Here is a 23851-nt window from a genome sequence, read left to right on the forward strand (position 1 = left end):
AATACATAGTTTTTTAAAATAAAAATTTGAAACTGAGACGATATGAATTACAATTACAGTCTCATTTCAGTTCCAGCATCCAGTTCATGTATTTTGCTTTTGTTGTCCAGTATTACGAAAACTAATTCACACAGGTAAGTAACAGGTAAGTAAAAGTAACTGCACTTCTACAGTTCAATTTATAGTCTCACAATATTCTTCAATTAAACTGAGCCAGAAGGCTTACAAGGAGAAATACCCGTCTGAAAGCTGAATCACCATCAAAATCTAAACACTGTTCCCATTCCTTATTATAGATTCTAAAGCCAGACAATAATTGTCCAAAACTTTAAGCCCTAGAACTATTTGTAACAGGATACTGCCATAATGCAAGGTGTTATGCCCATACCTGTCTTTTCAAGTATTCACCACATGGTAACATATATGCCAGAGCCTGGCATCTAACTCCATGAACATGAACATGAGATGCTATAGCTGTAGTGTATTCTCATGTGCAATTTTAAGTGTGTAGAGAAGTGCAGATTTTTACTTTTTTAAAAGATCAGGACAGAATCACTTTCTAATAGATACTAAACATATACAATGTTCAAACATAAGCACAGGAGAATCTTGAACACCTCAACTGAAGATGTTAAATTTTGTAAAGCAAAACACAGCTTACAAATACATTATAGTAATGAAAAGATATAGAGGAACCTTAACTGCATATTGCTAAGTGAAAGAAGTCATTCCGAAAAGGCTACATACTGTGTGAGTTCAACTTTCTGGATACGGCAAAACTATAGAGAGAGTAAAAAGATCAGTGATTGCCAGGGGTTTGGTGAGAGAAAGGGATGGACAAATAGGCAAACAGGGGATTTTTAGGGTAGTGAAGCTGTATACAGGTAAAGAAGGATTTAAGAGAAGGGTAAAGAGAATTAGCTTTACATGTGCCAGCCAGAATGAGCTAACAGACAAACAATAAATTACCCCCCAAAAAAGGCTTCAGATCACTTGAAGAACGTTAGCTTACTTGAGGAGGACCTGGGAAGCTAAGAGGTAAAATGCCCCAGGGCAGAGGACTGTACTAATATGGCAGAAAGGTGTTCTAAGACAGCACACTTAATTACAAGCTATGTCCAGCTCAGTCACTCTTTCCCACAACCAGAACTATCCTCAAAGATGGTTAATAAGAAGGAAAAATGTCACATAGGACCCACGCAATTTTTTTTAAGAGGAGAAAAGGAAAAGTAGCACAGCAAGCAAAACAGAGAGGAAAGTATGCTTTAGAGAAGAAGAACTACCCCCAAAAGCAGCAGAAAATGACAGATGAACACACTATACTTCCCAAAAAATCTGAAGTAACTTAAAACTAAAAACAGATCAAAATAAAAAGAATCCAAAAAGACATGATACAATGTAACCAACTATAATAAGAAAATATCCTTAAAATATAGAACTATCCAAAATCTAGCTTGGTGAACATGAAGATAAGTGAACAAACAGTATGGATACCTAGGCAGAAGAGCAGGAGAAACAGGCTGACCTAAACTTCTCCACTGCAACCTATAATGCCAGAGAAAATTAGCTCTAGTTTCTTTGTTTAAAAGAAAATCTATTAAAATTTTACTCTTATTTACACAAAAAATAAATATATTTGCCTTATAAAATACTGAAACAGTACTGTCACAGATCTTCTTTCTTCCACTTTTATCCAATTTCAGTTTAGTATATATCCTTTCAGGGCTCTATGTGTGCACAGACACAGATACAGGCACAAAAGAAATGCATAGCTGTGTGTGTGGGTGTTTAACATGAATGTATCATACCATCTTATTTAGCAACCTGATTATTTGATTAACAATAGCTCTTAGGGCTCTTTCCGTGTAGATATACATAAATAAACCACTTTTTAAACTGCTATTCAGTATCCCATAGAATGGATGTACCATATTTAACATTCCCCTAATAATGGACCATTCTAGGTTGTTACTAGTTTCTTATCACTAAAAAAAATGCAATAAACATCCATAATTTTACACAGCTATCCCTACAGAAATATTTGCACATGTGTTAAAAAGAAAATTAAGCTCTTTATAAAGAAAACTGTTAGATCAAAGAACTTCATTTTATTTCCTTACTAAAACCTGTAAGACACTAAATCTATTTCCCAAATTTAATTTATATCTGTAAAACAAATTTTCTTTGCTTGATGAGCACAGTTAAGTCAATTCTTATCTCAAACTCTATAAAAACCTAGCCACATGAAATTAGGTTCTCCCCTTCTCAACTGATTTTTATTCAAATTAAAAGCTCTATATTTGGCCTTAATGTTTAAATATTCATCCTGATCATGAGGGTTATAAGCATGACTTGCAGTCAGCTCACACAAGGCATCTAGAAGAAAAGAATTCTGAAGTGATTTAGAAACAAGAATGATTAAAAACCAGATGTGCCTTAATAATATACATGCACATATGCAGAGTTATTCATTACAATATTATTTGTAATTACAAAACAGAGGAAACTACTTAGATGTTCAAATTTGGGAGAATGGTTGAACAATCCATGGTGTATACATAGTGGGGTAGTATTCAGCTGTTAAAAAGAAGAGAATTTCTATGAACTGACATGTAGTGAGTTCTAGGAGATACTGTTAAGAGAAAAAAAGCTAAGTGCAAAAGAGAACACATAGCATGCCACCTTTTATCTAAGAAAGAAGGGAGAAACAAGAAAACATATATCTCTTGCCTATCTTTACAAAACAATGATGTTGGTTCTTCTAAAGAGTAAGGAGGGGTAACTTAGTGCAAAGGATTCAGAAGACAGTAACACTTCTGAGTATACATTTTTGTATAGATGGTGTTCTACATATCTAAAATATTAAATAAAATTAACAAAAATGGGAAGGGGGTGGAATGCAAAAACAGAAAACTGAAAAACTAGAAATAGATGAACCCAACAGTATTTCAAATGAATAATAACTACATGAAGAGGGAGAGGGAGAAAAAAAAAAAACTAATCCACATAACTTACACAGTATTTGATTATGTACTCTCAGTCTCTGGCAGGATGGATGTGGGGAGAATTGCATACAAATTCTGAACCCTTTCTAGGAGATTTGTTTTTCATAATGGTATGAGCATTAACAATTCTGAAACTATTTTAGAAGTATTATAGCCCCCCAGAGGAGACTGGCAGTATCTGGAGACATTTTTGTTTATGGCATCTGGTGGGTAGAGGCTAGGGATGCTGCTAAACCACCAAGTGTGTACAGGACAGCCCCCACAGCCAATAATTACTCAGCCCAAAATGCCAATTGTGCCAAGACCAAGAAACCTTAGTACATACGTGAGGCAGGGTGTCTGTATGTGTTTATACATACATGTATTTCCTAGTTCTGTCTGCTTAAAGGGCCCAGAAGCAAAGACATCCTAGCAGCAATGTGCACACTTACTGACCATATACTGATCTCTAATACCACTCCTGACTAAGAGAAACCAGAACTTTTTGGAGCAATGGCTGATTCTAGGGTTAAGGCAGGATGGTAAACAATAAGCTTGGAACATCTTGTTATCCTAGAAAATAAGGAAGTGCTCACAAAAATGACAGGGGCAAACAAAAGAGCCAACCGGAAAGGGTCCTATGGGAAAATCTGGGACAATTCAAGCACTAAAACAAGAAAGAATAGTAATGAATGATAAACAATTGAAAATGTAAGAATCCATGAGTTCATACCAAAAATCAAAAAACAAGTATATAAAAAGGAGAAAAAGAAGATCCACTGATTACAGTAAAATGCTGAGTGCTGACTAATAAATAAAGAATGAGTAGTGGTGCCAGAAAATCATTCTGCAACCATTGCAGTAAAGAATCATTCAGTAAGAATCTCCAGTGTTAAATCTAGGGGATAAGTATCAATGAGAAGGAAGAATGTCTGCACGATCTTAAAGTGTCTTCCCACTTATTTGTTGCAAAGAAAGTAACAATAACCATATAGCAGAGATATCAGGCATTTAGACTGAAGGATCAAAATTAACATCATCGAGGGGCAGATGGACATTATGTATCTTTAGATATAATATCCTGGCCAAGAATGAATAACCTGGATCTAATCATGAGGAAACAGACAGCCTAATGGAAAATGAGGAACACTCTATTAAGACCAAAAAAAAAAGACTCACAAATAACAAATGTTGGTGAGGATGTAGAGAAAAGGGAATCCTCCTACACTCTTGGTGGGAATGTAAATTGGTGCAGTCACTGTAGAAAACACTACGGAGGTTTCTCCAAACACTAAAAACAGAGCTACCATATGATCCAGCAATTCCACTCCTGGTTACATATTTGAAAGAAACAAAAACACTGATTTGAAAAGATACATGTACCCCAATGTTCACAGCAGTATTATTTACAACTGCCAAGGTATGGAAGCAATCTAAGTGTCGATCAAGAGACGAATGGATACAAAAGATGTGGTGTGTATATATATGCTATGGAATATTACTCAGCCATAAAAGAGGATGAAATTTTGCCATCTGCAGCAACATGGATGGACTTGGAGGGCATTATGCTAAGTGAAATAAGTCAGACAGAGAAAGTCAAACACTGTATGATATCAATTATGTGTGGAATCTGAAAAATACAACAAACTAGTAAATAAAACAAAAAAGAAGCAGACTCATAGATAAAGAGAATAAATCAGTGGTTGGTTACCAGTGAGGAGATGGGCAATACAGGGGTGGGGGAAAAAAGGAGTAATTATGGTATTATATATGAAATCATGCATGTGAAACTTCAGAAAATCGTAAAGCACTACAGAATTTAAAGAATCGTTCAATTAAAAAATTTAAGAAAAAGACTATTTCAAAAACATCAGTGTCATAAAAGACAAAGAAAAGTTGAGGAAATGTTCCAGATTAAATGAGACTAAAGAGGCATGACAACTAAATATAAAACCTAATCCTGGACTGGTTTTGGTAGTGTACCAGAGAGGGGGGAAAAAAATGCTATAAAGGACATTAGTGGGTTGATTAACAAAACTGAAGTAGATTAAATAGAAGTATTGTGACAATGTTAAATTTTACTGAAACTGCTAACTGTACTTTGGTTTTATAGAAGAATAGTTATTCTCAGAAACCACACAGTGAAGTATATGATGGGGGGAGTCCTTCAGGCATGCAACTTACTCTCAAATAGTTTAAAAAAAAAAATATGGTATGTACCCTCACCCTGGGCTACAGAGTGCAAATGATAGAGCAAATGTAAAAAATAACAATAAGCAAATTTTGATAAAATGTACAGTAAGAATTCTCCGTACTAATCTTACAACTTTTCCATAAATTTGAAATTATTTCCAAATAAACAAAGCTTTTTGGAAATTTTAAAAATACCTAGAACATGAAGTTAAATTAAATGTTCATAATCTTCACCTATGAAAATAGAATGCTATAAATATGGGACGCTGTAAGATACTATAAAATAGCAGTGGTCGAATCATTTCATGCTTCTTTCATTAATGTACTTGCATTAATTATGTCAGTCAACTCAAAGTTCAAATCCTACAACAGCCATTGGATGATAAAAGGTAAAAAACACAGTAAGACAAAAAGTAAAGGCATTAACTATAGCAACATAAAAGCTTTCATTTTGCTAGTACATGGATTCCAGACAAAAAATTTAGGAGAGCTCTGAAGTCCTACCTTCCTAGTGAACGTAAGATATTTAAGACAAGCTTAACTCATTCCAACTTGTTTGTTCTGCTCTAAATGTACACATAGTAAAGTCTCAAGGGTAAATAACACTTTGTCAAAATAAGACCTAGGTTTAAAATCAGACCAAACAGCTCAAGCCAATATCATAACAATAGTTTTAGTTTAGAATACATCTCCCAAAGCTGTATTTTAATTTACTACTTTGCCCTTTATGAGAAGATTAAAAACAAAAAACAGAACAGAGAAACTTACAGTTCATCTCGTTGTCTCTGGGACAGCACCATTTTGGCTGTAATGTCAGGCTTATTTGATATAGTGGTATGTTCCTCCTTTGGGAAATCAAAAAGCTTTGCAATCCCTGGACTTATAATTAAATATGCCACTAAGTGGCTTCCACACAAAGGAAAATAATTCTTTCACGAGTGAATCCAACCAGTAACCAGGAGATATTCAACAAGGAAGGTTCATTCCACCTAAGGAGAAAGAGAGAAAGATTATTCCTTTCACTTAGAATTTAAATTATTTCTAAATTATTATCTGTAGTATATACTTCCAAAGATGAAGCTTACTTTGATGCTAATACGTATATCAGATGATGTTTTTAACCTACTAAATCAATGCCAAAATATAGTCATTTAATGTATTTTTAAATTAACAGTTTACTGAGCCAAACAGCACTATTTTTACCCACTAACAATCATGTCACCTGCTAAATATCAATTTTAATAAATCCCAAACATTAACATAACTTCAGAGATGATAACTGCCCCTTAATGGCTAAAGAAATCTTTTTCTAATTTACAAAAAGGGGTATAATCTGAAAAAAGAAAGATTAAGTATTTCACAAGCTGTCCACAAGCCAAAGATTCCAACTATAACTAAAGTAATGGTCAAGACTGAGTATTAGTCACCAGTAATCTTAGAATAGCTGATATTATTTATAATGTAAGTAAACTATTTAGCAATCTCATGCCTCTTAACCAATGCATTTATGAATCAAGAAATAATCGGGGGTGGGGGGAGGGAAACAGCTCAGTGGTAGAGTACATGCTTAGCATGCACAAGGTCCTGGGTTCGATCCCCAGTAATTTCATTAAAAAATAACAAAAAAATTTTTTAAAGGAAATAATTCAGTATTGAGTTTCAATTAATTTTGTCCTTAAGATATATGTGTTAAAAAAAATTAAAAACTGAATGGAGTACAAACTTCTTTGGCTTACACAGTAATCTAATTCTCTAACCTAGTTTCTGATTACTACTTAATGTTTCAGTCTTTTCTTTATACTTGCAACACTATAAAATCAATTTCTATACAATATCTAAAAGGTACTGTGATCAGCTCAATGAGAGTAAATGTAGATAAAAGTAAGAACAATCAAGTTGTTTCTTAAAGAATTATTCTTCAAATCTCCTATTTTACAAAAGTTTAAGTACAGTTTGTCTTTATCACATTGCATAAAAATAGAATTTCCATAGTAACTAGGAAATTCAATTGACCCTTGAACACCATGGGTTTGAATTGCACGCATCCACTTAAACACAGATTTTTTTCAATAGATACGTACGGACTACATGATCCAAAGAGTCAGCTAACTGTAAAATTATACTCAGGCTTTCACCTGTGTGGAGGTTTGATGTCCCTAAGCCTTGCTCTGTTCAAAGGTCAATTATACATCTGAGATACGTCTTACTTAAAATGCAGACTGGTACCTACAAAATTCAATTGGATGGGACACTTCAAAGAAACAGGAAATCACCTCTCAAGTGAAATTAACTTTTAATGAAGGGCTCATAGGACCACCTATCAAGAGACACATCAATGACACAGGAAACAAAGACTATTTCCTTTTGTTTTAAATATATCACATTTTAAAGTTGAAATATATCTGACAGATAACACTGTGTAAATTTAAGATATACAATGTTAATTTGATATTTTACATATTTTGATTACCTTATAGTGATAATTAGTACCTCTATTATGTTACATAATTTTTTAAAGAAGTGGTTTGAATAATTAAGTTCTAGTCGTTTGTTTAGCAAGTTTGATGATTATAATACAATACTACTGTCTATAGTCACTGTACTGTGCCTTAGATTTCTAAGACTTCTTTACTAGTCATTGCAAGTTTGTACCTTTTTTCAAATTTTAGCTTTATTTTTTACTGAGGTAACACTGGTTTATAACATTATTTTAGTTTCATGTGTACACCACTGTATTTCTACTTCTACATACTCTACATTCTCATCAGCAAAAGTTTAGGTTCAATCCGTCACCATACAGTTGATCCTCTACTCATTCTGCCCTCCCACCCCTTCCCCTCCAGAACCACTACCTCTATCAAAGACCATTTCTTGAGTATCCTTTTCATGCTATGCCAGGCACTAGGGATACAGTGGTGAATAAGCCAGTCAAGGAGGAAAAATTAGAGAGGAAACTCTGGTTTTCAATATGAGCCCTGAGTCAAAAAGTAAGTGCTCATATGTTCCCAATGGCAGATGGTGATTTCAAAAGAGATCCTTCTCTATTGAGTAAATATAATCAGGGATTTATTTTATAATCTCTAATGATTCCTCCGACCTGGAATCCAGCTACCCCCAAATAAAAGCTGAAAGTCGTCACTACCACTATGTCTAAATCCAAAGAAATATGACTAATGTCAGCAATAGTAGCCTGAGAACCAAGCACAATGGACAACCCAGAAAATCAACCATCTTTGGTATTTAACATCTCCTAATTATTTAAGCCTCACTTTTCTAAGTCTTAATTGTTATACCAAGCCAAACTATCTATGAATTTACATACTCTGACAAAGATTACAGTAGGGTAGGGATTATCTGATGTTGGTCACTATCTGAACTGTCTATAGATTTCTATTACCTAGGACAATGGGAATCAGAGGATTAGTCATATAAATCAGAGTGGAAAAAAATGACAGTAAAAACCCCTGTTTTAACCAGAAAAAAAATTCCACTATATTATGTACATTATAGGGTGCAATTTAATTATGGAGAGACTGCCTCTAGACAAAAAAGCAAATTAATGTATAAGAATTACAATAGTACTCGAATACTAGCATGATAATGATAAAACCAAGACATAAACAAATCACTGAATATATAATATACCAGGCTGTACAAATTAATTCATTCAACAAACACACAGAAAACACTATGAGCCAGGCACCAGGTTTAATGAGGGAAAAGAAAAGTTTTGGTCTTTACATTGAAGAAGTTACAGTCTACTGGAAGAGTCAGCCAAGAAACAGTGTGGAAAATGCAACAAGTATTACCACAGAGGCAGAGATGGTTCAAGATGAAGCTGAAGAGGTAAGCATGGGCTAGGTCACAAAACAAGCTCTGTTGTTTACAATTTACCCCAGGGACAATGGGGAGCCATTAGACAAGTTTAATTTTTAGAAAAATCACTCTCACTTTTATAGTGAAGAATGGACCAGAAAGATGGGAAAGAAAGAAACCTGGTAGAAGGTCTGAGTAAAGGAAATGGGGAATCTACACTAGAATAGCAGGAGTAAATGAATAGAATTAGAAAGATGATAGAGAAAGGTCAGTCAAGGAGTCAAGTCAAAACTTCTAGATTTCTGAATTAGAACTAAACTGAACTAAGCAGAACTATGTGTGAGGGGGTGAAGAAGTAATCATAATTCATTCCATTTTTAGATATGCTGATTCCAAGGTGACTAAGAGATTTCCAGTAGGAAGCTGTACAAACAAGTCAGCTCTGAAAAGAACCAATCTACCAAACAAACAAACAAAAGTTTGGTACTTATCAGCTTAGAGATGGTGTAACTGAAGCCATGACAAAGGATGAGATGACCAGGGAGAATGTGTAGAGTAAGATGAGCAGAAGACCTAGGCTAGAGTCATGCAGAGCAACATCAACACCTAAGAAGTGTCTACAACTGAGGCTGAGAGGAAGCATTTAAAAGGGTAGAAGTAAAAACAAAAGAGAGTATGTCGCAAGCCAAGGGAGTATTTCAAGGAGACGCAACCAACAATGCCCGAAGTCACTCAGCTATAAAGCAAAAGTAAGGTCTAAAATGGGTCTGGTTCATTCAGTACAGAGCTCATGTATAAACATGATGACAATGGTTTCAGTAGAATGGTAAGGACATGGTTTCACATTGCAAAAATCATATTTAAATAGGCTGATGAGTGCAGGATGACGAAGTAAAAATGATAGCATAAATAAATATCTTAGAAATAAATGGAAATGTTGGAAAGCAGTTTTTCTGGGTTGTCTTTCTCAACCAAGTGAGATGCTTAAGTGCTAATGGTGGAGGAAAAGACATAGGAGAAATGAAAAATGAAGAATTTTAGTATCACCATTTTTACCCCCTAATTAACCAAAGGAAAACAAAGAAACAGCCAGAAATGAAGTATCCCTTGATAGAGTAACACATCACTTAGAAAGCATTCTTGCCACAAAATCAAATCTGAATCTGTTCAAGTCTCTGGTTCTAACTATCAATTTGCAAGAAATTAGAGGGCAGAAGAATATGTTAAAGACTTATGTGTCTTTACACCAAGTGTATATGTACAGTTGAAAGGCTGAAGTCAGAGAGTGAGATAATTAAGACCTATCAACTTGTTGGCTATTATTAATTATGTTATTAATTACCACTAAAGGTTAATATTGTTTTTATTACAACCAGCTACATATTGATGACATATGGTAGACAGAGACAATAGGTATGATGAGCCCTAGATGCAAATTAAGAAAGAAGATGTGGGTTCAAGACTGTCATCAATTCTATAACCCTGAGTAATTCATCTAACTTTTCTGGAAAAGAGATAGTATCTAAGGTTCCTTTTAACTCAGATTATTTCATTTTCTATTAACTTCTTAACCTTTAAACTTTCCTATCTTCAGTATATAAATTTTGGCTATCAGAAAGCACAGGTATCATACTTAACAATATAATACAGGCAATGTATAGTATTTCTCAGATTTACCTTCCAGCTACCTTCTAGCTTAATATTTTAACATGTAATTGCAAAATATCCCATAACAAAAATAAATGGTTCTCAAATGGAGCAAAGGCGAGAGTTTAAAGTATTTTACATTGAACAATCTATATTTAACCAACAGTACAAATAAACCAGGCAGTATTTTCATACCACCTAGTGGAGAAGTTCTAAATCTTTGAGGGTCACTGGATTCCTTTGAGAACATGATGAAAGCCAAGATCTCTTCCTTCAAAAAAGCACATATGAAGATAAACAAAATTACATACATATATTTTAAGGTGGTTCACAAATCCTTCCAAAGTCAACATCATGAATAAAACGACTTATCATTTTTGAAATGTATTTTGGCAGTATTTCAATAGTCTAAGCTACTTGTATACATATTTCAAAGAAGAGTTTGGTATATTCATTTGCATGTCAATGTCTAGACATTCTGAGGTCAGATGTGTGTTGCCTAAGCACTAGAAACAGAGGCTGTTCAATATGCTTTTTCGAATGCAGGATTCTCTATACGCTAATGTTATATCCACTTATCTGCTACACCAATTCAGCTCTCCTAGACAACAATGTTTACGACTTGGTTAAGTACCTTGCCACAGAAAGAGAAAGGGGAAAAGTAAAAAAGAAAATAGAAAAGAAATAGGAGAGCATTAATAAAACAATCCTATAAATTGGGTGGTGACTATAAATCAGGATGGTGACTGAATTAAGTTCCTCTCATTTTAAGTTTCAATGTGTTAACACAGGTTTCACACTTATGAAAACAATCTTTATAAAATATCATTTCATTAATAATGTATTCTTTGTACACTGTTCCTTGTTAACGAGGAGTTTATGAAATAGGGGGAAACAGCACAAAAAATAAAGGATGTATGTGAGAGGAAAAATAAAAAAACAATTATATGGTAATAGTAGAGGAGTACTGATAAAAAAATGGAAATCATCAGAATTACTTATTATTAGATTTAGAAGAGTTTAAGAGAGCCACTTAAGACTTTTACAGCAATTGATTATCAAAACCTGCTCTCATGAAATTGTCATTCAACAATGCTTTATTTAAAGAAGATCAGCAGATTATCTAATCTACATTCCTTGAATAGCACATCCTTAATCCAAATATTTTTCAGATACAGCAATGAAGCAAGGCAGAAGCTACTGTCAACCAAGAATTATTAAGTAACTTTTCAGACTAGTTTTCAAGAGTTGAAGAATAAAATCTGTTGTTTCCTGATGAACTATGTGCTTCATGAGAAATGAAAACTAAAGCAATCATCTCCCAAAACAAGGTCGTGCCCCCTGGATAAGAAATGTTTTTTCACTTGTGCTGTCTTCTCTTCCCTTCACCAACCCCAAATTGTTTGCACCATCCAAATCATTCTGATTTCTGAATAACCAACCCAACAGAACGTATACATATGTGTTTGATTTGCACAGTCCTCACTAAAGAAGTAAAAAGGAGGACCATCTTTCATCCATTTAAACAGTGGTGGGTATTTTGGGTGTGCCTGCAAATTCTTCATCACTTCTTCAGAGGACATTCCTTATCATGGCATCAGATATGACGTTACAGTTTTCTCTAAGTTCTCAATAAAACAATGTTTAAAACTGCATCATTAGTGTTATAGTGCAATGCAGTCAAATAATGGGGGGAAAAAAGGTATACTGACCTATGAGGTCAATGCACTGCATATTCTGAAAAATACCCAACTCAAATTTTAAATTTTAAATTTACAGCTGAATTCTCTAAGATTACATAGGACAACACCCGCCACCCCAGATTAACTTTTATTTCCTTAAATCAATCTTTGTGATCTCCTCACTCTCCCACCTAGAGACAAGCTTCAAGTTCTGAAGTTGTTTTTTAATAAAAATAAAATGGCAGAAGTAAAACATTAATTGTTCTTGCAGTATCTTGTGTTCTGTGTAAATAATTAATAAGAAAAAGTTAATTTTCCCCATCCTCACAATTTGAAAATGTTAGATCATTGAAAGTTTTTAATTAAATACTAAAGCTTTAGTGTCTATTTGTTCTAACTCTGCTTCAGTTTAGAGGCCCACGATCCATAAGACTTGGTGTTGGCAAAAAATAAAAAAAGATTTGGTGTTGGCAGGCAATAGCAAAAACAAAAGCAAAAAAAGGCCAAGCTGGTTCATCACTGAATGTTGGACTAAGCTCAGACACAGTTCACTTTCTGAAAAAGTAAAATTCTTCCAAGAGCCGCACAATTTCCTCACTTTCCTATTAGTTACAGCTAACCACAATATTTAATTTTACAAAATTTAAATCACTCATCCAAAATTTACATTCAAAATATTTTGCATTTTTCAATTAGCCTTGGACCAATGATTAAGATACCACCTTTTTCATTGAGAATTAATCTCAAGTCTAGTAACTCTTAATATTAAAGGCCAAGTCCTGCAAATAGATGCTCCATAGCTTTAGATTACGAATCTAAAGAAATAGTATTTTTAAAGATGAGATTAACACTTAAATCAGCAGACTTCTAGTAAAGCAGATGACCCTCCATATTGTGGGTGGGCCTCATCCAATCTGTTGAAGGTCTCAAGAGAAAAGATTTACACATCCCCCTGAGACGTGCAAGGCCAGCAGACTACCTTTGGACTTGGAGCTGCAACATTAACTCTTCCCAGGGTCACCAGACAGTGAGCCTAACCTGCGAATTTTGGACTTCCCAACCTTCACAATAATATGAGCCAATCCCTTAAAGTCTCTCCCTCACCTTCCTCTCCCTCTCCCAGAGAGGGAGGTGAGGGAGGTTGACTGATTGTGGGCCACTTTTTTCTTTTAAATATATGCATACATCTTTTTGGTTCTGTGGTTGCTGTAGAACCCTAATGTGACCCCAAGCCCCCAGTTCTGTTATAATAATACAGCAGCCTTTATTTTTTTTTATTTCATTGTTGAAAATACCACAGTATTTTTAGCCATTCTACTATTAACAGACACCTGGACTGTTTTCCAGTTTTTAGGTATTATGAATAAGGCTGCTATGAACTTTCTTATACAAGTCTTTGTGTATGTGTATGTGTGAACAAATATTTTTCTTTCTCTTGGGTAAATAACCAGGAATAGAATTATTTGTTCATACTGTTTGTTTAATTTTCTAAGAAACTGCCAGAACGTTTTTCAAAGTGATTGTGCTATTCTATATTCCTATCAAGTGTATGAGAGTCCTGATTGTGCAATGTTTTCCAACACTGAGTGGTTGTCACTCTTAAATTTTAGCCACCTTATTGTATGTTTTTTTTTTTTTTACACATTCTGGTTTTAATTTTCATTTCCCTGATAACGAACAATTTTTATGTGCTGATTAGCCAGTTATGTGTCTCCTTTCATGAAATGGCTGTTCAAATACTTTGCTTACTTTTAAAATTTTCTGTTTTTTAAAAAATAATTAAGTTGTATGTTTTTTTTTCTATTTTAGATACCAGTCTTTTGTGCAATCAATGTTCTGAGAATATTTTTTTCCAAATCTGTGTCTTGCTATTTATTTATTTAATGGTGTCTTTTGAGGAACAAAAGGTTTTAATATGGATGACACAGAATTTATCATTTTCCTTTTAAAATTATTGTTGTTTGCTGTTTGTATATCACTTGAGAAATCTTAGCTTCCCAGAATGTTTTATGTTTTCTTTCCGGTGCTAGATTTTATGTTTAAATATCGTTCATCTCAAGTTGATTTTTGTATATGGTGCAGGGTTCTTTTCCCGCCATACTGCTATTCAGTTATTTCAATACCGTTTGCTGACAAGATTTTCTTTCCCCACTGCATATCTTGACACATTTCTCTCAAGGGAACTGACTGTATAAGTGGTGGCTGTTCACTTTTAAAACACTCCTTTTACCCTCTGTACTTCACACTGAATAATTTCTATTGATCTAGCCTCATCTTCCATGACCCTTTATTCTGTAGCTGCCAATCTGCTGTTAATTCCATCTAGGGAATTTTTCATGACAAATACTGTAATTTTCAGTTTTATAATTTCTATTTGATTTGAAATAGTTATTATTTCTATGCTGAAATTCTCCATTTCTTTGCTCATTATATCCATTGGTTCTTTTGAGTGTTTGAAAATATTTATAATAAATGGGTTAGAGTCCTTTTGTTAATTTCAATACCTCTGCCATTTAAATTTAAGTCTGTTTCTATTGATTACCAATTTCTTTTCCCCAGGTTTATTAATATAATTTATATATTACATTGTGTAAGTTTAAAGTGTACAATATAATGATTTGATATACGTATACATTATAAAATGATCACCCCAATAAGTTTAGTTAACATCCATCACACCTCTCATAGTTAACATTTTTTTTTCCTTGTGAGGAGAACTTTTGAGATCTACTCTCTTGCCAACTTTCAAATATACAATACAGTATTATTTGACTACTATTTTCTTGATTAGCAGTCATATTTTCCTGCTTTGCTTGCCTAGTAATGTTTTATTGTATGCTGGATATTGTGGGTGATACCTTTTAGGGAGGCTGGATTATACTGTTTTCCTTTAAAGGCTGTGAGTTGTTGTAGACATTTATTTTACTTTATTTAAAATTTTATTTTTTATTGAAGTGTATTTGATTTACAATGTTAGTTGCTGGTGTACAACAAAGCAATTCAGTTATACATTTGCATATATATACATATTTTCAAATTCTTTTCTAATACAGTTTATTACAAGAAATTGAATATACCTCCCCATGCTATACAGTAGGTACTTGTTGTTTATGTATTTGATATACAATAATGTGTATCTGTTAATCCCAAACTCCTAATGTATCTCCCCTCTTCTCTTTTAGTAACCCATAGTTTGTTTTCTATGTCCATTAATCTATTTCTGGTTTATAAATAAAATTTGTATTTTTTTAGATTCCACACATAAGAGATATCGCATGATGTTTGTCTTTCTCTGACTTACTTAGAATGACAACCTCCAGGTCCATCTATGTTGCTGCAAATGGCACTGTTTCATTCTTTTTTACTGTTGAGTAATATTCTATTATATATTCTACTTTACACACACACACACACACACACACACACACACACACACCATCTTCTTTAACCATTCATCTGCCAATGAACATTTAGGTTGCTCCCATGTCTTTGCTACTGTAAACAGTGCTATAAGCAGTCTCTATTATTACAGCTTTAGTCTGTCACTAAACTATACTGGAATGAATACTCTTCACCCCTCATACTGCATAAACTCTACTCCCTGGATACTCTCCAGGCAAATCAATGCCATCAAGGATTATCAAATGTAAGAAACGGAGTTATAAGAAATGTCCTGAACAAAGGGCTACTGAGGTGCAAAACAGATAACTAAGAACACTCCTATCCTGTTTCTTCATCACTCTCTTCACTAAGAGTTTATGGTATTCACTGCCATTGCAATTTAGAAGCACCATCTCATTACTACTGATCTTCCCACTCTTCTCTTTTCTCTCCTTGTTTCTTTTTCCTTGGCCTGTCTACCTCACACTTCTTAGCTTTCTTTTTATTGACATTAATCAGGGTGCCTCTTTGTTCTCACGGCACGCCCATCAAATACATGCTAGATATAATCTCTGTCCCACAAGTGTTCACCTATTGATGGGTGCTCAGAGACTGCTTCTTTGTTGATTAAAATCCCTCTCTTCTTTGATTTAAGGCATGAAGCCACTTTGAAAATCTGATAGTTCCAAAGGAACTGAATTCTTTCTAGTGCTTTTTATCTCAAATCAGTTTTCTGTGTGATACAAGTGTGTATGCCTATAAACAGGGAAACAGAATGTGAAAAAGACAAACATTTGTTGTTTTAATATGATTTCAGAGAGTGTGGGTCACTTTTTCCTTTTAAATTCACTCTGGCATCAATATACACTTAAATGAAAACAAGAGGAAAAGATCTACTATTTACATGGTTGTTTTATAGACATACAGCCTGATAGAAACATTGACAAAATGGTTCTAGAATGTAAACCATCCCTCCAGAAAATATCGAGTTTCCTATGAATTATGTTCTACCTTATTAAATCCATTATTTCCAGATTCACTGGAATTCAATGATGCCAAATAAATATCTCATAAAAATGAACACTAAATTATACTACTTGCTCTGTAATGTAAATTCCTACTTGGGTTCTACTGTTCTATTGAGTGACATCAAAAGAGAAAATAAATTAATCAAACGGATGCTGATGACCTCTGTGAGTTTACATAAATTTAGGCAATAATTCTTTAGGTTGAAAAACACTTCTGGGTGTGTTTTTACAAACAGTAAATGCCACATATGTATTTTTTTCAAATTGGATTTACTAAAATAGTTCAAGGAATTAACTATGGATTTTAACTAGGAGTGTGCATTAGAACCACCTGAGTAATTTCCTGAAGCTAATTACAGCTGGCTTTATCCTCAGAGATTCTGAGAAGGCATCTAAATTTTAAAATTTCTCCAGATAATTTTCATGTACATCTTCTGTAAAGAACTACACACTCAACATTACAAACTGTATCTAGTCTTAAAGGGCCAAAAGCAAAATTATGAAGAAGAGGAAATAGAGAAATCATCAGTGTCAGAAAATACCATCTGGATTCCAAGGGCAAAAAATCAAATTGGGAGGCCAAAGTACTCAGGTTTCAATGGTAACTGCAAAACTGTCACCCAAATTGGAAGAAATATTTACAAAGTCCTTCAAATATATCTTTAAGAGATATTTTATATTAACAGGAGAAAGAGGTCAACCCAACATTCTGAAATAACTAAGCATCCTTCATTATAGTTAAGCTATTACTAAAGACTTAAAAAAAAAAAACCTTCAAGAAGAAAATACTGCTGGCTTGTTCATTATACAACTCTCTCTAGTCCTCCTCTTCCTGGTATGTTCTAATAAAGACACATTCCTTTGTTACTATATTACTCTGTTGCTTTTTATCTTGATTGTATCTTCTCCCCTTGGTAGACCAAGGGTCTGCAAACTTTCTATAATGGACCAGTAATAAATATTTTAAATTTTGCAGACTTTGTGGTTTCTGTAGCAAGAAAGAAACAATGAACAGGTGTATCTCTATTCCAATAAAATGTTATGGACACTGAAATTTGAATTTCATATAATTTTTAACCAAATTATTATTAATTTATAAAATTAAATTTAAATTTTACAAAATAAATTGTATAAAAATTTTAACAAAAATATTTCCAACCACTAAAAACCATAAAAATCATTCTTAGCTCGAAGGCTATATAAAAATAAGTAGAGGCAGGATTTAGCTTGCCAGCCATAGTCTGCAAACCCCCTTATCTAGACAAATGAAGTTATCTGATATGGGCTACTTTTAATAATAGTATCTCCTTCATAGGGTTGTCAGGCAGATTAAATGAGTTGATACATGTAAAGGGCTTACAACAGAGCCTGGCACATAGTTAAGTGCTATATGACTTTACCCACACTCATAAGAGGAGATATAGAAACTAAGATATTTCTGAAATATTTCCTCTATTTTGCTTAATACCTTTTTCATTTGTTCGCCTATCACACTGAACTGTTTTGCCTAAAATCTGATTGTTATAAAAAGGAAAAAGCAATCACTGTTGTGGTAGAAAAAGTATCCAATTATGTTTCATCAGCTTCTCCTAGAAACTAATTTCCTAGTTCTGTTTCTCAAAAATCCAAAGTAAATATATCCACCTGCAATTTATCTACAGCAGTAGTCTCATTAACCTGAATCTCAGTCCAAAAATACCTTACCTACCTACTAAGGTAAATATTTACAAAGATCTACTAAGATCTCAGAGGAGGACATGGGATCCTAATTTTCGATACACTACTGCAATTGCAGTCAGGAAGGACTTGTCTATAAAATGCACCTATCACATTATAACCAGGCATGGCTTACAAGTTCAGGTTTAGAGTACTTTTTCCTTTAGTTAAGTAGTCAATTTAATTAGCCAAGGAAAGTCAGTGACTCTCACCCTTGGTTTAGCCCAGCCGAACACTAAAGTGTGAGTTAAAGAATGTAAGGAAAAACTATGTAGAACTCAGGTGAGGCCATTTATCTCCAGAAAGGTATAATGAGGCAGCATTCCATATGCTCAAGTCTTCATTATTGAAATGTTTTATTTTGGGTACATGCTCCTCACCCATGTGTCTTGCAATTTTCCATTCCCCTTCACGATTCAGCCTGAAGGCAGCCAATCCCCACCTCTGTGAAGCCCTCCTTGGCCAGCATACTCTCCCTTAGCAGCGGTAGGCACCCTTTTCTTTAGCCTGAAGTGTCATGTACATATAAATCCTAATAGCTACCATTTACTGAATGACTTTATATGCTAGGCTCTTTTCCTGCAATGTTTAATTCTTACAACACCCAGCAAAACAAAACAAAGCCAACAACAAAACAAAACAAAACCCCCAATGTACTTATTTAGCAGATGCAGAAACAAGTTCACTAAGGTTAGAGCCTGTATTCAAGGTTAAACACAACTAGACAGTGGCAGGGCCAGGATTCAAACCAGGTTTGTTTTTGACTTCCATACCAATAGCTTCAAATAGCAGGAATGAGGACAGATGGAGGCCAAGTAGGCAGGATTCTGTTTTTTTTTAATCTGTTTATATAATTGGGTTTCTGCATAAAAGTTTTTTGGAGAAGTTTTCCACTGTTAAATAAATTTGAAAAATCATTGATTCTACCTTGTGCTGCCTCCCACATTCTTTGTAACTATATACATGCTATCTCTAGCACCAGACTGACCTCCTTAGGAACAAACGCTGAACTGATTTCTTTGCCTCTCTAGGGCCAGGCACAGTATCCGGCAACTAACAAACATTTGTATGCAATGAAGCTTTGAAAAGCGTATCTTTCCAAATCAACTATATTTCCATGGTTGCAAGCAATTAAAATAACTTATAAACTGCACAGTAATTCATATTTAATAAAATTCTTTCATATATTATCTTAAGAGAAACCAAGTGAGCTTTTAAAAATGTTTTCCAAAGATAGCAAATTTATTCAATATTTAAAGCTTTATTTTAATAAAATATCAATTATCTAACAACTGTCAAAACAGTATTAGCAAAAGATATTCACCATGTTTTACTCTGTCTTAACTGACATACTGAAATACTATTAGGGTGAAACTATTTAAAAATTGCCAATAATGGCAATTACACAGGTTCAACTTAATGCTTATCAATGGTATTTAAACACTATTAGCAAAGCTCTCAGCAGCTAGTATAAATAGCAGAACCTGAGGGATTTATTTACATAGTTTTGACCAAACAGTAAATAATAAATAAGCAGAGTAACTGCCTTCTCTCTGTGATTTCATAGTCCGTTGCACATACACATATTTAACACTTCTCACACTCCACCATAATTATCTGCCTATCTGTTGACTCCTCAACTACACTCCTCTAAAGCTGCAACTTTGACATATTCTTCATTACATCTCTACCAAATACCATGGAATTAACACAGTAGGTAACTAGTAAGTGTTTCTAAATAACTACTACAGGAATCATAGTAAAACTGAGATAAAAGTTTACCATGTTCTCAGAACTAAAGATGCACTGCATCACTTTATTCTCATCTTTCTTTTCTAAAATTCCAAAAAATCAAATTCTGAAATATGAGCAATAAGATATATTCAAAGTCCAGCTGCTTGGAGCTGGATTTGATGTATTTTTCCCCCTTTTTAAAGATTTAACACTAATTAATATATATCAGAAAAAGTATAACAATTAAAAAATCCTAAAGAAAATCAACTGGCTATCTTAACTTTATACAAAAACTTTAAAAGTTAAAGACCTTTTAACCTTCAAACATGTGTATTACTCTTCTGATTTCTGCTTACAAATGCTACATTTTCAAGTGACAATTAGACAAAATTACAACAGAAAGTCAAAACTAAGTCACATATACACAAAAATCCACTGCTATAAAAACCAGAAGAAAAAAGCTTACTAACACTTCTAAGCATATAAACAATAGAAGACGTATTGTTATGTGTGATTTTTTTTTTTAAGTACAAGGTATGGTGAATGCTAATGCGGACAGCCCTAAGATATGACGATGCAGAAATCACTGCATTTTTAAGCAAGAGAGTAATGTTCTAAAATTAGTGTTTCATGGTGATTGTTTTGGAGATAATGTATAGGAGATACTAGAGCAAGAGAAGGCTAGAAGTAGAAGATAACAGAGGCCTGGAATAGGATGGAAGGCGTGAGAATAATTTGGAAAAAAAAGAGCTTTATGGTCAAACAGCAATTATGCAAAAGTGTAATTTTTTTTTTTGACCCAGTCTACTACTTGCTCCTGGTCTTAAAGATGACCTTCTCAAGCATATGATCTTGGTTCTAAAGGTGGATCCCCTGTTTACAACCAAGGACAATTTGCCCAGATACTGTGACAAGTCAACTCAGAAAACTTACATTTTTTGTCTCTCAACCGAAGTGATTTCTAGTTTACTATTATCCACACCAATGTTTGCCTCCACTAAAACAAATAACTGAGAAATAACTATATTGTGTCAGTTATTCAACTTATTTACTGAGGATCTACCAGGTACCTAGCATTCAAACCAAACACTTATCTGTGTCCCACGTAACTTATGTGCCTCATCTATGGGAATACTATATGTGACTTAAAAGCAATGCTAAGAGATAGTCCCTGCACTGCCCCAAAGAAACTTACAACATAAAGATGTGAGCTAAATATACATATCTATTTCCTCTTCATTGACTATTCTGCTAGGCTCTGTGATATGAGGTTTTACAATAAAGGTGAATAAAATGTAATCCACCCCTAAGAGGATGTACAATCATAGCTAGAGTAAGGTGGGAGGGTGGAGACAGAAAAGGAGGTAATAAAGCACATAACATGAGCAAAGGACTAACTGAGTCACCTTTATAAACTGAAAGACTAAAGATAGAAATGATTGGCAGTGTTTTGAGGCAGGTTTTAGAAGAAGGAAAAATAGTATGTTGAATATAACATGAAACAAAATAACCAAATGCAAAATTATTTTAAGCAGCTGGAAATAGTTGGAAACTGCTAAAAAAACTGAGGCTAAATATGGCAAACTGGGAAAAACAAAAGGTAGTCAACAGTAAGAAACAGTAATTTCAACTCTAAATTCAAGAGATTCAGCAATGAAGGTAAGATACTGAACTGTAGTTCCAGTAGGGCTGAAGAAGAAAAAATCTTACTTGAGGAGTCTAGCACATGTGAAGAAAGAAGGGGCACAGTCAAGTATTAGTATGTTTCTTGAGGGGAGAGACCATATCTATTACAGACATAAATAAAAACAACACCTCCTTACATTTAATCTATGCTGAACACTGCTGGGAGTCCATTTTCATGGGAATGGTCTGATGAAGCAATTTCCAGCAACATAAAAACAGGATTGTATACTGGCCCCCTTTTTCTTTAAAACTGTTTCTTAATGACTTTACCAGTTCTGAATACTCTGAAAAAATACTGCTCTGTCTACCTTCAAACAAGAAGACAGGGATGCAGCAGATCCAAAATTATTTTCTAAGAAGAAACTTAACCTACAAGTACTCTTACAAATTTTATTTGGGTAAAACTAGGTTTTCACAAAAATATTTAAATCCATCATACTTGATTGTAGTCTGTATTTGATGTAAGGAACACCCACACTTCAGGTACTTGCCAAGGAGCTTGATCTCAATACATATCAAAAACTGGCAGGGAGGGTATAGCTCAGTGGTAGAGTGCGTGCTTAGCATGCACAAGGTCCTGGGTTCAATGCTCAGTACCTGCATTAAAAAATAAATAAATAAATAAACCTAATTACCACCCCCAACAAGAATTAAAAAAAAAAAACTTTTTTAAAAACTGGATTGAGGGAAACTATGTCCACTGGTCAGACACCAAAGGACAATCTACCCACTCATTCAGGCTGACTCTCACGTGACGTGGCTGGTCTTCCCATGTTGAGTGTTAAATACTAGACATCCACCTATCGTAGATGTTGATGAGAGAAATGATAACTACACATAATCCTCTTTATGAGGACCCCTATGAGAAATTACATTCTGATAGTGCTAAGTGTTAGTTATCTTTCTGACTTAACTGGTTTATTTTTATCTTAAGGACATTGTGAAAAATAACCTAACAGGTTTTTTCCTCTTGCCACCTCATAGACAGTGCAGTCAAATCTGACTCTATAGCAAGACCATTTTGATAGACCTTTTTGGCCTAGATTCTGATTCCATTTTATCCTTACCCTTTGTTTTTGTTTCTTCTTTTTCACGTTCAATTTGCGGTATTTTGTAGTTTATGTATCTTTATAAATTGCCTTAAATAGGTTATAAATCAAACATAGAGACCAACTAGGAACATAAAAGTGAGAATCAGTTAGAAATAAGACAACAGTGGTAGAATGGGGTTTTAAAGTAAGTCCAATTAAAAACAAAAAACATTCGGGGGAGGGGGGATATAGCTCAAGTGGTAGAGCACATGCTTAGAATGCACGAGGTCCTGGGTTCAACCACCAGTACTTCATCTAAGAATGTATAAATAATAAGTAAACCTAATTTCCTCTCCCCACCAAAAAATAAAAATAAATAAATAAATAAAAATAAAAACACTGAGTAGACAAAACACATTTTCGATCTGAATTCTGGACCATCCATTTGTAGCCCCTGAATAAGGTACTTAATAAATACAGTGTTGAAAGATATAATGGTTGAGAAGATTAAGCCAGTTTCAAACCCTCTGCTTAAAACTGTTCCAGAACAGCTAAAAGAACAGGTAAATATCCGGCATTCCCATAGAAGTTCATGATTTATAAACCATCTTCATATCTTTTTGATCTTCAACTGCACTGTGTGGCAGCCTTCACAGCTACCTGCACAAAATTCTGAGATCACCTCATGTCTACAGAGAACAATGCAGTTAACATAAATGAGTGAAGCAGGTAAGGTTGTGATCTTTCCATTCAAGACTCATTTTGTTCACATACTGATCACAGTACAAAATTCTTCACTTCCAGAGAAATATGCTGTTCTACTTTTTTTTGAATATTGCAGTTGTCTAGCTATACTTTTCCTCCATTTTTTATAGAAACATCAATAGGCAAGTATTTCTTCACTATCAACAACAGTGCAAGGGCAGGAGGAGGGTCCAGCTCAGTAGCAGAGT

At 34.1% G+C, this 23851-nt stretch overlaps 1 protein-coding gene across 3 annotated transcripts in view; it reads right to left on the bottom strand.

Annotated features, from left to right (window-relative positions):
* Positions 1 to 23851, bottom strand: part of PAFAH1B1 (platelet activating factor acetylhydrolase 1b regulatory subunit 1) — a 67422-nt gene that overhangs the window by 28403 nt on the left and 15168 nt on the right. For 2 of the 3 annotated variants that reach the window (XM_032457448.1, XM_032457450.1), the window contains exon 2: positions 5946 to 6166. In XM_032457448.1, the coding sequence (XP_032313339.1) occupies positions 5946 to 5977 (32 nt within the window). In that variant the 5' untranslated portion in view covers positions 5978 to 6166. Of the gene's footprint in view, positions 1 to 5945; positions 6167 to 22306; positions 22465 to 23851 lie in introns of all 3 variants that reach the window. The other variant, XM_032457449.1, reaches the window with a different exon arrangement.

This window comes from Camelus ferus, chromosome 16 (assembly GCF_009834535.1).
Source record: "Camelus ferus isolate YT-003-E chromosome 16, BCGSAC_Cfer_1.0, whole genome shotgun sequence".
Lineage (NCBI taxonomy): Eukaryota > Metazoa > Chordata > Mammalia > Artiodactyla > Camelidae > Camelus > Camelus ferus.